General features: G+C 43.1%; 1 protein-coding gene across 4 annotated transcripts in view; it reads left to right on the top strand.

The window, feature by feature from the left end:
- Positions 1 to 15856, top strand: part of CLYBL (citramalyl-CoA lyase) — a 170801-nt gene extending 154945 nt beyond the window's left edge. For 3 of the 4 annotated variants that reach the window (XM_064440635.1, XM_064440637.1, XM_064440634.1), the window contains one exon: positions 15221 to 15856. In XM_064440635.1, coding sequence (XP_064296705.1) covers positions 15221 to 15316 — 96 coding nt within the window. In that variant the 3' untranslated portion in view covers positions 15317 to 15856. Of the gene's footprint in view, positions 1 to 1910; positions 1967 to 15220 lie in introns of all 4 variants that reach the window. The other variant, XM_064440636.1, reaches the window with a different exon arrangement.
- The last annotated feature ends 241 nt before the right edge of the window (positions 15857 to 16097 follow it).

Genomic DNA, 16097 nt, shown 5'->3' with positions numbered 1-16097 from the left:
TAGGAAAATATTTGCAATCAAAAGGCAGGTAGCCTGGCAGACGCCTCAGACTGCTTGTGCAGACATCATTTGTGGAAAGAAATAAACAGATTAGGAAGTCTTGGTTTTCTAAAAAATCCCTGTGTTGGTAAACCTGTTTCACTTTTGGGGGTTTGATCCTGCAAACATCCCCAGTAGTGAGTGAATTTACTTTTGAGCAGAGCTGCTTGCAGATTGTGGTTCTTAATCATTAAAAATGGGAATGTTTTATGTGCATTTGTACCAATTGCTGGACCTGAAATTTGGATAGAGGAGAAAGCAAATTAACACTAGAATATGATTGTTCCTAATTTAGTGCATCATTGAGTCTCACGTTTCCTGCTCTGTGGGTTTCTGCTATGTAAATATTGCGGTGGTGATGCACAATCTGTCTCCACTTTGTGCCAGTAATACTTAAATTAGGGGTCGCCTGAAGGAAGATTTTATGCTAGTTGCGGCATTGTCAGTTAATTATCTTAAAGGTTATTTGCTATAATCCAGTTTGCCTCTTTTTGAAAGAAAAAAAAAGTTGCAGCTAAATATGTTTATCTTAGTTGCAGCCAAACTCGGGCTAGTTAAAAAGCAAAGCCCCAATGTCAGAACGGGGAGTGCAGATGAGCGGGAACGGTTTGCGTGTGCTTGTGTGGCATTCAAGTGGGAGACAAATCTCTTCGGCAGTGAAGTTCATATATAAGAGTGTGCATAAGGTCTCACTTTCTCTGGTGCCGTATAAAGGTTTTCTGTATGTTTCTTTGCTTTCTGGTGGGTAGAAACAGATTGGTGTGTGTACCTTCCCCGTTCCCCTGCATTTCTGATACTGCAGATGTTGTGCATTAGAAGTGCTAAAAAGGTCAAAGCAGAAATGATGCTTTCATCTCAGGGTAGAAGTGTGACAAGGTATCTGCTATTGCTCTGCCCTTCTCTTTGCCAGGCTATCGCATCCCTTCTGCTTATCGGGGTGCTTCCGATATGTCCACAACTACGATATTTGGGTATTGTCCTGAGCAGTTGTTTCAGGGTCACTGTTAGGATGTTGTATGTCTGTACCTCTTTGTTCTGTTCCCTCGGTTTTGAAATTTAGCTGTCTTCATGCAGGTGATTTAGAAATAGAAAATGTGTGACTGGTTTTGCCCATTATTCAGATTTACAAAGCTTGGCTCTCTTTAAAAGGGCATCGTTATAAACATGCTGCTGGTGCAAATGTGTAGGCAGGTAGATGGAGAAAGAAAAAAGTCAAATGACATACTCAGCCAAATATTGTTTATGTTTATCATGTGTATAATACTATTCATTCAGCTGAATTTAGTGTCAGAAACTCATCTAAGGAATACCCCTGTCATATGAACAATCGACGAAGAGACTGGACTAAATTTAACTCTAGCCCCAGTGTCACACAATCATGAAGTCAAACATGCTTAATATTGAAGAATTCTGTATTAGGCAAGCATTAGTCTTTGGATTTGTTTTGAAGCTGTTATTTTGCTGACATAATGCTGGTTTCTTGCTTATATCAGCCATTCAGGGGGGTTTGTTTGGGTTTGGGGATTTTTTTTTTTAATAAATGCTTTTAAAATAGGTTATAAGCTTCTATAATCAGCTTCAGGAACAGATTTGCTGAGGGTTTGGGGTTTGGGCTATTTTTTTAACCAACCAGGCTGCATGCTTCATATATTGTTGCACATAGCCGCCTATCAATAAAAAAGGACTGGCAGGTTAATATGTGAACTTCTGGGTCTTGTGTCACTGCCGTATTGCCAGGCTTCATAACAAAATTGGAAAAATAGTTTTCCATGTAGTGCTGCAAACTTCTTAATTGAATTTGCAATTTGGTATTATAAATGTGTCAGTAAGAAGAGCTTGGACCGTCTGATTACTTAATTTTTTCTCCAAAGCAAACATATCTCACTGAGGGAGCCTCTTGCTCCGTGTCCTAGCGACATGCTAAAATGTAAGTAATAACTCTTCCCCTACCACCTCCTGACAAATACTCCACACAGCGGTTTTAGTAATCCTCGTGTCCTAATGAAACACCTCTTCTGTTTTCCTTTTCCTTTTATTATATTAAAGTGTTCATGTCAGTAAGACTGAAAATATAGCTGTGGTTAATATGGTTGAGACTTGCATGGTTTTGCCATGTTATTAATCAAAGTTGAAAGCCTGGAAGAAATAAATGTGAGGGATTTGTGCGGCTGTTTGTGTGGTAGATAAGTTATTGGTCTGCAGTCTCTGGGATCATGGTTTGTTATTAATTGGGTTTAAAGTCTGATGCCCTTAGTCAACAACATTTTGTATTAAAATACAGTAATAAGCTTTTATAATCTATTCCAGTTTGAGAGCTACAATTGCTGTCATAATCTTTCTTTGAGAGATGGCTGAACCAGGCTACTTCGTCCTGGAGCCTGAAATGCTTTGACATAGTAGCTCCCAAACGTGAGTACTGAGGTCAGGAAAAATTAGGATCTCGGGTGAGCACTGCAGAATTGGAGATGTTGTGGCAGTGTCCAAACAGAAGGAAATTAGAGACCTAACCAGCTAGCCAAAAGTATTTGGTCTTACCTTACAGAGATAGTCCAGGTTGAGGGGTTGTTTTGGTTTGGCTTCTAGCTTGTTTTGGTTGTGGGGTGTGGGTTTTTTAAAACATTTCTAATCTGACTGAAAAATAGCATGTCTAGGAAAAAAAAAAGTAGCATTGTATTTTGGACAATTAGAAGAGAAATGTCGAAAAAGTGCATTTTGTGTTTTATACAACTATTTATTAAGTAGTCTCTTTTGTCTGGAACTTTAAGATCTAAAAATGAAAAGCTTAAAAAGAGAAGTAGTATTTCCCTATCATGTCAATATTTTTCCAGTAGAATTGCATTCCTAGGGGATATGATTTTCAAAATTTAAAAATTCATCATAAAGAAAGCAGGCGTAGCTGTTAGGAAAGTTTAAATAAAAGCTAAATGTCAGAGTATGTTCAAAAATTAAAAAGAAGCATAATAAACATTGTGCTGGTAGTCTAAAGGACAGTTTCTGTTCTAAATTTCTGAAGTATTTGTACCGCATTAAACAGGGAAGTGATCTTATAAATCCAGATTAACCGAGTCCAAGGGGATAGAGTTAGTGGGAGAAGTTACTAGCTTATTTCAAGAAAAAGCTCTGACTTCTCTCAATGAAGGTACAATAATTTTTGCTGTGTAAGTAACTCCTGCATTTATATTGCCAATACACATCAATACAGATATATAATCTGTATACAGAAATATAATCTCTTCTATATGTAGTTAGCATCTATATATGTCAAGAAAGTAAGAAATTGAAAATGCATTTTTGAGCCATTTGACTTGTAAATACAGCAGGCATGGTATCATTATCATGATGGTGTATTCCCGAGTCATCTAGTTTTTAAATAAAATTCAGAGAGAAAAAAAAAGCAGAAGAGCAAAGTAAGAGGTTGCTTACACATTTATCTCACATACTAATTTATAAATGCTTTCAAAGCACCTGCACATTAGACCAAGGAATAGCAAAATGCTGCCGCCGAAGTCACCTGTCAGGTAAGGATTATTTAAAGTTAAAGTAATTAATTCACAAACCCACGCTGTAATATGGGTTGAATATTTTAGATCCCACAGAGCAAAACAGAAAGAATATCTGTACATGCCACATACAAATGTACAGACTGTTTCTAAGAAGACCTTTAGCATATGTTTCTTGCATTATATTCTGTGCTGTTGTATATCATGTTCCTGGCAGCTGAGGAATAATATACATGAACTCCAGCGATTTGACAAACTATACAGTTTCTTTTACGGACCTTTCCAGAATTATGAAAAATCTTAGGAGCGCATTTATTTACACAGCATCTACCCAACAAAGGAATGGAAATTTCCAGCAGTGGCTCCCTTATAATGCTCTTTGTTTAGCAAAAGCTACCCCAAGCCACTGTATCTTGGAGACGATGCACCCTCGTGCTTGGGCCAGATCCAGCTCCCACCACCACCCGGGGAGGTCTCTCCCCGCTGCCCTCCCTCTCCCGGCAGTGCCGCAGCCACCCAGAGGGCTCTCCATGTACGGCCACAGCCACAAGGGATCTGTCCCATCCCAACCCAGTCCATGGGTGCAGGACTGTGCCCTGGGAGTGGCAGGTTCCTCCAGGCCATCTCCTGGGAGGGATGTGCTGGAGCATCCCTCTGGCACGGGTCTGTGTGGGAGCCCATCAACCTGCAGAGGCTATATTGCACTATACAGGGCTTTGTGCAGAGCTGGGGTGAGGAAGCACTCCAGCTCCCCGCTCCCCTTGCCCAGGAGAGACTGAAGGCAGTGCTTTGAGGTGCCACCAAGCTGGATCCCATCCCAGGGCAATGCTGGTAGCACGAGGTACCTCTGTGCACACTGGGCTGCAGAATCATCAGCCCTCGCTCCCAGGATGCAGGGCATTTGCTGTCGTATATGTTCATTAGGCAATGTATATTCCTCACGCTGCAGAGTGGGGGAATCAAGGATTTGTGATAAATTGCCACCTTTTGTGAGCTTCAGCCTTAAGAAGTATAGTCTCAGGTGCATCTCTATGCAACGATGGAGAGCGCTGGAGGGGTTTAAGCATGGGCCACTGTTACGTTGTTTATGTTTTTAAGAAGTGGCCAAGTGAAATTTTAATGTGAAAACTGATCAATACATAGAGACAGGGAGAGCTCATATTAGTACTTAAAGTTTCTCTATACAATTTTATTATTTGAAAGAGATTTTAGAAATGTGTTTTGTGTCACAGCTGAAGGCTTTTCTCTTAGAAAGATCCATCTGGGGGCAAATTTCAAACCTTTACAATAGAGCAGAAGGGGCTGTATTAGCTAATTGCTTGTGCTATACCGGTTCCTACACTGGCGCAATCAGTCCTGAGGGAGTTATGCCAGGTGGGGAGAGAAGGAGACAGATTTTACTATGCGGGGCTGCAAAAGCTCCTAAGCAGGGCAGAAACTCATACAAAACATTTTCTTGCCAACTCCCCTCCCCACCCCCTCCACTCCCCAGCAGGCATTCAGTGGCTCTTAATCTGTTTTCCTCCACTCATTAAAGACCTGTGTCCAAAACGTTGGGGGAGAAGGACTCGGATGGCACTTTGACATTTCCCGCAGGGAGAAGTTTCTCCGCAAGCCGGGAGCAGAAGGACGGGTGCTGTGCCCCGCCGTAGCCTTTCTACCCAGAGGTAGCTCCTGAAGGAGGCAGCTGCTGTCCCGGGGAGCGCAGATGCTGCAGAGGGCATGGAACGGTACCCCTCTGGGTTCCTCCTCAGCAAAGCATGACCCCTCTGTCCTTGTCACCTCAAGGAGGTGCGTGCAGGGTCTTGGTGAGACAGGGTGAGTGCCCTTGCTTTCGGAAGGGCTGTGTCGTGCCAGCACGCTCCCAATGCAGGCAATGCTTTTTTGTGGGCATGGAGCGGGGAGACACACAGCGCTGCAGACACCTGCCCGCTGTCGTGCCAAAACCTGCTCTGCACCAAGCAACCCACCAAGGCAACTACCCACCTCCCAAATCCCTCTTTAAGAAGCATTAACAAGCACTCACAAGCCTCGTTTCAATTTCCAAAGCAGGATCTAACCAGAGATGTAATGTTCTGACCAGATGGCTCTTTTTAAGGCTTACTGAGGGAATTCAGAAGCCTGTACAGCCAAAATATTGTTTCAGTTAATTTAAGTAGCAGCGGTCTTGCTGCTTCTTCACTCCTCTCTGTGCTAGCTGGCATTTTCAGGGACCTGGAGAAGCTCTCTAAAAAAGCTCTGTCAGCTGAAACAGAGAATGGCAGTAACAAAAAAAAAGGGCTGTCCAATCCTATTCAGAAAATGAATCTGAAATTAGAAAAAATATAGACTACTAAAAATAACAGTGATTCCATTCTTGTTGACACAACAAGCTACACTGTTTTTTACTTTTCTTGCCTGCATTGTGTTTTATACCTACCTTCCCCTTCAGTACCAAACGCCTTTTGTGTGTCCTGTGGTCATTTTCTTCCAGATGAAATTTTCTGGTCTCTATTTAACAAATTGCTTCGATGACTATAAACCTCAAGTTGATTCTAAATTACTTAATTAAGGGCATCTGAGGATACTGAAGTGTTAGTATTAGTTACTTTTCATTTTTCCATATAATAACCGTGATGCTCACTAGGGGAAAAAAATGCATGGCTGGATAGAATGTTTGTCCAGGAAGCTGCTTTTGTGCTATATAATAAAGATTTGTTTGGCAGCAGCAAGTGTGCTCTCTAGGATTCTTCCGCTCCTGATACATTGTAAGGCGGAGGATGGAAACCAGTGGAGAATACTCCCGATTTCTAGAACTTTCTAGTGTTTCTTTAATTTTATTCTTTCCTACTCTAGAGGAGCATGCAGGAAAGCAACAACCACAATGAAAAGGAAATGAAAAAAAATGTAGAGACAGCAATAAAAACCCTTATATATGCCTTTAATTCAGGGATCTTAAACAGGCTGTTTGCTCAGTAAGAGGTAGAGACTTTGGTGGCTTGAAGGAGTTTCTGGAGCTGGACCAAGCAGGATCCCCTGGCTCATGCCAGCCTAAATGGCTGTCCCCAGTGGTTCAGGCAGCATGGGGGGGCTGTAAGAGGGAAAACCAGCCCGTCTGGCTAACACAGCAGGCCAAGACGCTTATCCATGGGCTAGGAACAATAATGTCAGTCGGAGGAGACGTAAAGGACCTTGCAGGTCCCTGTTCCTCATCTTTCCTGCCCCACTGTGGACTTGAGGGATCCCAAAGTCTTTCCTACTTGTTGAGCTTTAGAAAGGGCTTTTTCTGTCAGAGTTTTTGTACTGCTGCTAGGGAGTTATTTGAGGTAAAAATTACTCTCTCTTTCGTGTCGCTTTTGCTCTTTCTTTCTCGACCTTTTGTGCCCTTCCTTCTACTCCTAGAGGTAGAAGCCTATGTCATACAAACAGGCCTGCTCCTGGCATTACAAACTGATTTATCCTCTGAGCTGACTAACTGCTTCTGCTCTGGTGGAAGTTTGCACTGGTGAAAAGAAACAAAAAGAAACAAAAGGTAGTGGTATTTAATGTTTTCTTCGTATCAACCAAATGGCCACAGAAACTTGCCGGTGTTGATACTTTGCAGAATTCCCTCCCCATCCATCTCTTCCTTCAACAGATCACAGAGACCCACTGAGCATCTCCTCTTGCCAAAAAGACATTTTTGACAAGCCTTTTCAAGGATCATTTATTTTCCCCAAAGATTTTGTGTATAAGTGTCTTTGCTCCCATGACATTGCCCCAGAAGAGGGACAAATGTCGAAGATCTCGAAGGAAAGAATACAGAAATACATAACCTAAAAAGCTGTTTGTATCGCTTGCTGTGCGTGGAGTCTTCAGTTTGTCATATGTGACTACACTAGTTATGTGGGCCTACTGCAAAGATGCTAAAAGAAGGCCAAGAGTTTTGTGTCAACTTCCTCTGGAGGCAGGACAGGCCTGAGCAAAGAGAAGTGCAAGACATTATCTTGTTATAGCCTGAAAACCGTGCTCGGTTGACCCAGATACCGTTGAACATCACCTAGCAGCTCACTAACCTTTGGAAGTTCATCACTAAAAGGTGGAATCGTGACCCAGCTCTTTATGATGGCTCTTTGGCTACATCTTGCAGAAGAAAAAATTAATTAAACCTGCATTCAGCACTATCACAGCTGTTAGCTTATTTGCTACTCTTGGCTTCCTCAAAAATATGGTTTCAACCTTCTGTTTCAAGGGAAAGTCATTCCTTCGTAGTTAGCATAATCACTCCTCCCCCAGGCACAGACCCAACTGCATTTGCTGTGACCAGGACACTCTTTTGTTCAATACCTGTAAGCAAATCCAAGCATTCCTTTCAAGCCCCAAAGCAAAGATTTCCAAATTTCCTCTGCAGGGGGTTTGCTTAAAGAATGTCTGTTTTCATTTAATCCCACAGGAATTATCTTCCTGAATGCCATGCTTTTCAGGGGGATCCTTTGCCATCCACCTGCTTCTTTTCCTCCTCAGAAAAGCAACTCTGCCCTTCTTCTAGAGCACAAAACTCTTATTTCCTTGTAGCAGTTTGACATTGTGCAGGATTAGAGATAATGTTCTCAGACCCACGCAGATTTTAGTGGGTTTATTCCATGTATTTTTGTGGTCTCCAGAAAGTCGTAACTAGACCTTAGGAATTTAGAAGTGGACTAGCCACTGAATTACCATGGAAAGAATTAATGTTTCTCGGGTAACTGTGGATCAAAGACTTTCTGCATCTGTGGACTTGAGGATGCTTGTCTATACATGTTCTCCATTTCCCCCTGTGGGAGGTACATAAGGTTTGCACTGGCTAGCTGGCATCACCTGTTCTGCTCGTTTCCATTTATTCTGGCATCTGCCTACGAATGCTGATACAGGTCACAGGGGTTGGAAGGGGACTTACATAATTACTTATTTAGACAACTCTGGCCCACGTAACCAGAGTGGTGTGGGAGCTCTGGTTGATTCGCAACATCTCCTAATGATGAAGGGGGTGGAGAAGAGAAGGGTGGCTGGCCTACTGGTCTCCCTACGCCTATTTCCCCTAGGTCCTAGATGCACGTCCTCTCAGAAGGCAGCCAAGTAGGGCAAGGAGGTAACCCGACTGCCACACACTCATTGAAGGGATTTGGTCTGCAAAGGAAAGTATTGATAGCTAAACCATTAAGAAAAGTATCTGAGGAAAAGGAAATCTTCCTCAGCATGGCAGTACTTCCAACACTGTGACAGCAGAGTGCCATCAAAGGCCCTCCCCTCACTTATGAGTTTGCTTGTCTTCTGAGCAACAGTCACCTAACTAGTGCCAAAGATATTTTTGGCAATTCCATAAGGATTAGATATATCTTAGACCTATATTTATTTCAGAATTCAGCAGCAGGTTCTTTCTTGTCCCTATTGCAGTTTCATGGAACACGACCTTGGCTTGCTTTTCCTTTTCTTCCACTGGCCTGCATACCCAGAGTCCACCCCATGACAAAGCCCTACCTACTCACCAAGATCCCGTAGCACCTCCAACCCTGCCACCTAAATCGCCTGACTAGATCCCCAAAGTAAACTGCTTTTGGAAAAGTCGGCTGTCTCTACATAGTGGCCAGGGGCAGACCATAGATTGATAGACGCATCAAATGAATATAGCACTGTTGGCTATATTCTTTCATGTGATGCAAGATAATTGACTTTTTTTCTACTATAGACAAGCCACAGGCTTAATATAGTCTTTATAAATATCTTTAAGAAAGGCCTGGCCACTGTCACATGGGAGTTCCAGTTGTTAGCTACATGTATGATGATATCTGGTAGAACAGGGCATCAAATCAAAGGCTTATTAGCAAAGGTTTACCAATAGTCAAGGTAATTAATAACAACAGCAGTAGTTCCCAAAACTGAGTGCAGAGTTCTCACAACCAGTGCTCACGTTTGGAGTCCCATCTGCAATCGCTCAGGAAGCCAGTAGACTTCTTGGAACTTATAGGACTCATTTGGTACTTTGAAATTTATACGCTCGCTGTGCGTTATGAAAGCCGATCCTCATGTTCAGTACTGATGCAGGTTATTAATAGTTTCCAGTGGTCTAAGAATCGAGTGTCTGCAGTAACCCTCTTATTGAGTTTATTGCAGTCACCAGGATGGACGTGGATAGAGGCACAGATAACCACAGCTAGAGGAAATGCTGAGGAAAAAGCTACAAGCATTCCCAGCTGCAGGAGTACCTCTAATTCTTCCATCTTGTCAACCAAATGGGACTAGCTCGCCTGAACACTGTCCCACACGTCCCAGAACAATTATTACTTTACTTTAATTAACACATGTACTTTAATCCAAGCCACAGCTCAGAGAGAAGTGTGTCACATAACTACGAGGTGCCCTAAGTGTTCTGTATCATAATAGTTTTAGCCACCTTGTTTCTTTTGTTAACCCAGTGGTACCTGAGGAAACAAAAGAAGGTGGGAGTAAAACCCCACGTAACATTGCATATTATATAAAAAGGTTTCGAAAGGTAAATAATCAGAAGGGCAGATGAAGAAGTATGAAACGTCACTTTCCCTGATCTCCTGGAAAAACATGAAAGGTACGTCACTTGTGATCCTGTCCATCCCCTGTTGTAGTGAAAGCCAACACAATTCTACCACCTATGATAAATGCTACCAAGAGTTGGCTGTATTCTTTCTTCCCCTTTCCTAGTTCCCCCAGAACATATGGATCCCCTGCCAATACAGAAATCACGGACTCTGAGTCCCCTCCATTTACCTTCTAGAAAGGTAAAATGCTTCGTGACATAAAAAAAAATATACTCTGTTTATGAGATGTTCATATAGATTTATCAAGCTCTTAACTACTTCCAAAAGCTTCCCAGAGCAAATGTTCCTAGATGCTGCTACATATAGACACAGACAAAAAGAGGAGGTCCTCATGTTCCAGGAACCACTGCATTAACGTGTTCATCTTCTGGTCATGGCAAATAACAGACCAGCGCTGAAACTCTTTCTGCTGCTTGATACATGTAATTTCTTATAGGTAAAGGAAATCTTTAAGGATGACATACAGATATGACAAGAGCCATGTCCAAGATCCATGGCAGCATATGGCCAGAGTTTTCTTCTAAGTTGTCAAAGAAGGGCCCTCAATCATATGTTGAACTTTGTTAGACCTGAGTTGGGTTTGGTAGTGGTTACATTTATCCGAAAGGAAGTTCATAAGGTTAAGCTTTGCCAAACTGATATCTTACAAAGTTTGGTTGTGAATCATCTCGATCCCTCCACAGTCACCTGGAAACTTATTGCATTAGACATTCCTAACACATAACTTGATTTTCCCCCTTTTTTTCGTAAGCCTGTATCTTCAGCTCCTGACCTGTGAAAATGACTGTTCTTTTTCAGCTCTGCCTTATAACTTCCCTTGTCTGTGGACTGGATCTTTGTATCACCTGGGGCTGACCATGCTCAAGTCTCTTTTTTCCAAGACTATCATTTTTTGCTGTTTCCTTCGGGGGGAAAAAAAAAACAGCAGCTTTCTATAATTTTAATTCCCTTCCAGCTGTTTTCTGTATTTGCCAAAAGCCCTCTCCACTCCATTCTCAAAGCACTTTAGGACATATTAAAATTCAAAGTAGGGTTGTTAAGGCCTTACTCAGCATGGCCTGCATATTGCATAAATAGCTGTTATATTTTTAAAGATGTTACTACTGTTTTAACAGAGCATTAAATGCCATTGTGAATTTATTGCATTCAAATACTGTGTGGTTCCTGGGGGATGCAGCAAATTGCACAGTAGTGGCCCTGCATCGTTCAGCTTGGAGAAGGTGGCCTGATACAAGAGATGGAGATGGGGAAATGACGACTTGGTGGGCTCTGTGGGCAGCTCCAATGACCAGGCAGAGAAGAGGAGCAAGATGGACCTGCTGCCTTCTTGTTGCTCTGCTCTCACAGAGCTATCCAGAAGAAAACACCCTTGAGTCTTTCCTCGCTCGCCAGTCAACTGGGAAGGACTCTTAGCTAGTCTGCATGGTGATCCAAATGGGAAACGTTGCCTGTTCACCTTTCTTCCTTGCTTTCTCCCTGATAGTCTGCCCTGACGGAGTCATACAGCGATCAGGCTGAGGGAAGCCAAAGGCTGTGCAAATACAAACCCCCCTGCTGAGTTGCGCTGCCTTCGCAGCTGTAGAGCAAAAGCGCTCTTACAGCTCTCGTGCCCTACAGGCTGGTGAGTGCCAAAGTCACCCTATTTCCCACAGGGCTTTGCCCTTAGCACGCTCACTGTGTTGCTGCGTGAAGGACGGCCGTGGATAAGAACAGCAGAATATGTGCTGCGTTGCTGAAAACGGGCAATGTCTTTGGCCCACAGAGCCACCCGCTCCTCAGGAGGGCTGCACTTCCCACCAGAGGGACGGTGGGTGCCTCAGTTGTCCTCTGTTCTCCCACTTCTCATCCCACCCAAGTTACTTGCACCCATGCGTCGTCACCCGAAGGCTGCACCCACGGGCTGCAGGCTCTGCCTCTCAGCTGCTCCTTCTCCCATCTCCTCCTCAGCCTTTGCCTGGAGGGCCTGTCTCTTCCCAGGGCAAGTCTAACGTCTGTCTCACCTGAGCTCCATTCGCAGCTCTCTGAAAAGGCTCCCACTGAATGATGTATACGGCCACGTGGCGTGCAAGAACCACAGCCACCAAACGCAATGGATGCAAACCCCAGCCTCGCACCACGCACCCGCCATCGCTCCCATTCACGCTGCAAGCTTTCATAAGAACAGACCCTTGGTCCCACAGCTGAACTACTGGAAGTCTAAGTACAAGCTGGAAGCCTGAGATTATTGAGAAAATTAGCCAAAAAGAAAATTTAGATCTATGACTAAATTAATCCCCAGATTAACGCTATCAAAGCAAATGGTGTTTATAGAAAGTCTTGTTTTCTTTATATTCATGCAAGAGAAAATCAAAAGAATGCTGAAAGCAAATTTCATCTAGCAGAATTGGAAAAGAGAGCATGGGGACAAAGCTATAATTACTGGTATTTCCTATCTGTTGAAACCTGTGGGTGGAAAGAGAGGCAGTGAATAGAGTATATTCAATGGCATTAAAATCGGTTTCTTTTTCTGGACTTTAGCTCAACGCTGCAAATTAGCAGGGAGAAAATAAGCCTCAGAGTGAACAGGCAGAGAAGCCAACTTCTTCGTGTTACTCTTTGCTGTCAGGAAAAAAAAAAAAAGGCATTTTTTTCCTTCAAGAATTCAAATTCCTAGCAACCCAAACTACAGCTGCACGCTGACAAGAAGAGAACATACGGCAGATCTCAAGTGGTTCAGTGTTCATGTGTCCACACACAATTATCCTGGTTTCCTTTCTAAACATGTTATTTTAATGATGAGGGGAGAGGCATGCTGTTTAATTAACTCCTGCTTTCAAAAAAAAAGACATTCTGACCCAGATTCATCATGCTCCAACTTAGGCACCTGCAGAAGTACCTCATTCCACAGCATCCTGTGTGCAGTTAGTGGAAGGGATAAGACCCTCCCGGTCATGATTCGGACCACCAGAGATCAGAATTGCCATTGCTAGGCGCCCATCTCTTTCTGCAAACTATTGCAGGTACTTTGGATAACTGTGCTCTGAAGTCAGCCATTTCACAGAACTAGGAAGGATTATTCCTGACCTTAACATATCTCTACTTATCACTGTCATCCCACATGCAAATTTCTCTTTTAATCAATAGCTATTATTTGACTGAATCCCTATAGAAAAATAGGCACAATTAAAACATGTTTTTCTTACAGTGAAAAAAATGTATCTTGCAGTTTGAGATCACTGCATAGACCTGAATTATTCCAAAGAAGTCCTATCTCATAAAATGTTTACTTAGTTCCCAATTTATTTTCACAACAGTTAATAAATGGAATCGTTTGAGGCTGCGTTTCTGTAGAGGTTTAAAACTATAAGTGAAAATGGCTGAGATGTAGCTAAGATAAAAGGTGGTGTATTATTATTATTAATAATAATAATAGTAAAAATAATAATCATGTTGCTGTTGCTGTTGGGGTGATGTAGGGTTGATTAGTTGCTCTGTAAACAAGAAATTCAATTTGAAGCATCTACCAGTGAGTATCTGTCAGTCCCATTATTCTCCAAACCCACCTAAAATACTGCAAGCTATAGTAGGAAATCCTACTTAGAATAAAATAATAGTTTTAACTGTTAGGTTTTTAATGGCTTTAATACAGCCTGTTCTTACACGCAACAATATTGTTTTGTATTAGATTACTGTTTAAGGTGGATTTTTGTCTTAACTATTCTAGAATTTGGTTTAGTATTTAACTAATATTGCTTCAGCCAAGCTAGATGTGCCGCTGGAGCTAAACATTTCCTAAACATTTTGTAAATGGGTTGTATTTTCACTTTACTTATTAGAGTCCTCTATTTAAAGATTATCAAGCCTTAAATGAAAACCAGAAAATAATAAACAGCTTGCTCTCCTCTGCACCTCTCTCCCTATGCATGCACAGCCACACACACCGCTATCGTTCTTACCCTGTTCTTGGTGAGCCTCGCTCGCTGTCAAATCTAAGACCAGCCTGTGATCCCACATCGATTGCAGCAGGACATTAAAAGGGGGTGCGGTGCTTCACAGAGATGCCCTATGCAACACTGGGGCCAGGGAAGGGGAATTGCATCTTTGTATTTGTTTTTTTCAATAATGTCTTGAAGTACTGTCAGAATTACAAATAAGATTTTTTTTTTTGTCTGCTGAACTTTGGCAGTCTTGATGCACAGTGGTTTATCTTCTGAATTCTACCCCAGCAGCACATGTGTGGACTGAAACATGCAAAGGAACAAGTCAGCTTTGGCCCTATTTAAAACGTGTCTTCTGTTTAAGATTTAACTGTGATTCATAGTTAATTATTTGAGACTTGTCACTGTGGTACCAACACAAAATCCCTAGAAATACAAAGTGACTTGTGAAACTTGCCCTGGCTCTCAGATGGCCACCGCTGAGGCACACTGGCTAGTTCTGCAACTGCTCAGGGAAATTCCCTACATGCAGTGCTCAGGTGGGCTTTACCTTGGCTCCAGAGCAGATTTGCGCAATATAGTCATGCCAGCCACTTGTTTTTTCAGCTTTCGTCCCAGCCCCTGGCTTTAAGCACGGGCCCGGCCTATCTTTATCACCAGAGACGTGATGGATAGGTGCAGCAGCACAACCTCAACACACCCCCGAGTCAGGAAAACTTCCCTCCACCCCCCACAAACGCCTGTTGCTGTCTCCTGACAAAGATAACGCTCCTGGCTTTGCCCTCTGACAGTTTCGCACCAGCCCTGTGGCACAGCCCGGGTGCTGGAGAGTGACGCTGGATGTGGGGAAGAGAGCTGCTCCCCAGGCGCGGTGTCTGCCAGCCCCCCCAGCTGGCACGCACGGCCTCGCTGCTCTTGGCCCTCGGCTCTGCCAGCTAGAGAGGCTGAAACAGGCAGGCTGCATGCTGGGCGTCTCTTTTCTCTCTCGTTTTGCCTCCTCTTTGGAGCACTCGGTGCCCACCGCGTTTCTTTAAATGCATTTGCCCCATCTCAGTTAGTTTGTCTCCTAAAACTTGTTCAGGATTCCTGTGGGAGCTAAAGTTTTGTGCCAAACGGATGTGTTTTTAAAGAAAAAGACACAGAAACTACAATTTCCAGAGGTCCTCTCAGGAAGTTTATATTCTCTCTTTTCCAGGGAGCGTTTACTTTCCACGGGAGCATGATCGACATGCCATTACTGAAGCAGGCACAGAACATTGTTACGCTTGCCACAGCCATCAAGGAAAAATGAGCTGGTAAATGAAGCTCTCGCCATGGGGCCCCAGTAGCTGTTTTAAAAGATGACTATAATACTTAGGAGGGAAAAAATTAAAGACATCAAGCTTAAGCAGAAATTCATTTCCATTTTGCAGATCTGTTGTAATTTGCTTGCTGGAATTGCTAATTACTAAAACTATTCCCGACTCAAACCACTGCTCGCTCCTGCACAGCCCATGTACCTCTCACGCCTGCAGTGAAGTTACATCACTGACTGTGTGACATCACAGTAATTACTACGAATGTGGGACTATGACTTCACTGAAGGGGGAAGGCAAAATGTAAGCTGTGAGCTCTGTTAAAAGGTCAGATGAAAACCAGGTCAATCGCTTTATTTGTATCCGTGCTTCTTCCCGCGCCGGTGGAGAAGTCCCATCAGAAAGGGCAAAGCCTTGAATAATTATGCATTGGTTGAAATAATTGTGATGAAAATCATTGCCCTGTGCGGGCTTCGCATTCCCCCCCTCCCTTCTGTAAACGTCCAACAGCCATTAAAAATATTGCTCCAACAATACGGGACTCTTGACTTTCTTCTCTTTTTTTTTCAGAGGTCGCTATTCAGAGCGTTTCCTCCTGGAAGCGTCCAGCCCGGGAAGGGTTGGACGGCAATAAACTTGTAGTTTTCGGAGACACAATGCAACAGAACTTGTGCATATGGTCTCGAGTCAGATTTACATCACATTAGGGATACGGCTACAGGTCATGTGGGCCGTGTGGTTAACGGGCTTAGTAAAGCTGTTTTGAAGAGGTTAACC

The sequence above is a fragment of the Phalacrocorax carbo genome, chromosome 1, assembly GCF_963921805.1.
Source record: "Phalacrocorax carbo chromosome 1, bPhaCar2.1, whole genome shotgun sequence".
Lineage (NCBI taxonomy): Eukaryota > Metazoa > Chordata > Aves > Suliformes > Phalacrocoracidae > Phalacrocorax > Phalacrocorax carbo.
The sequence above is the reverse complement of the archived record's forward strand: the minus strand, read 5'-3'. Positions and strand labels throughout refer to the sequence as shown.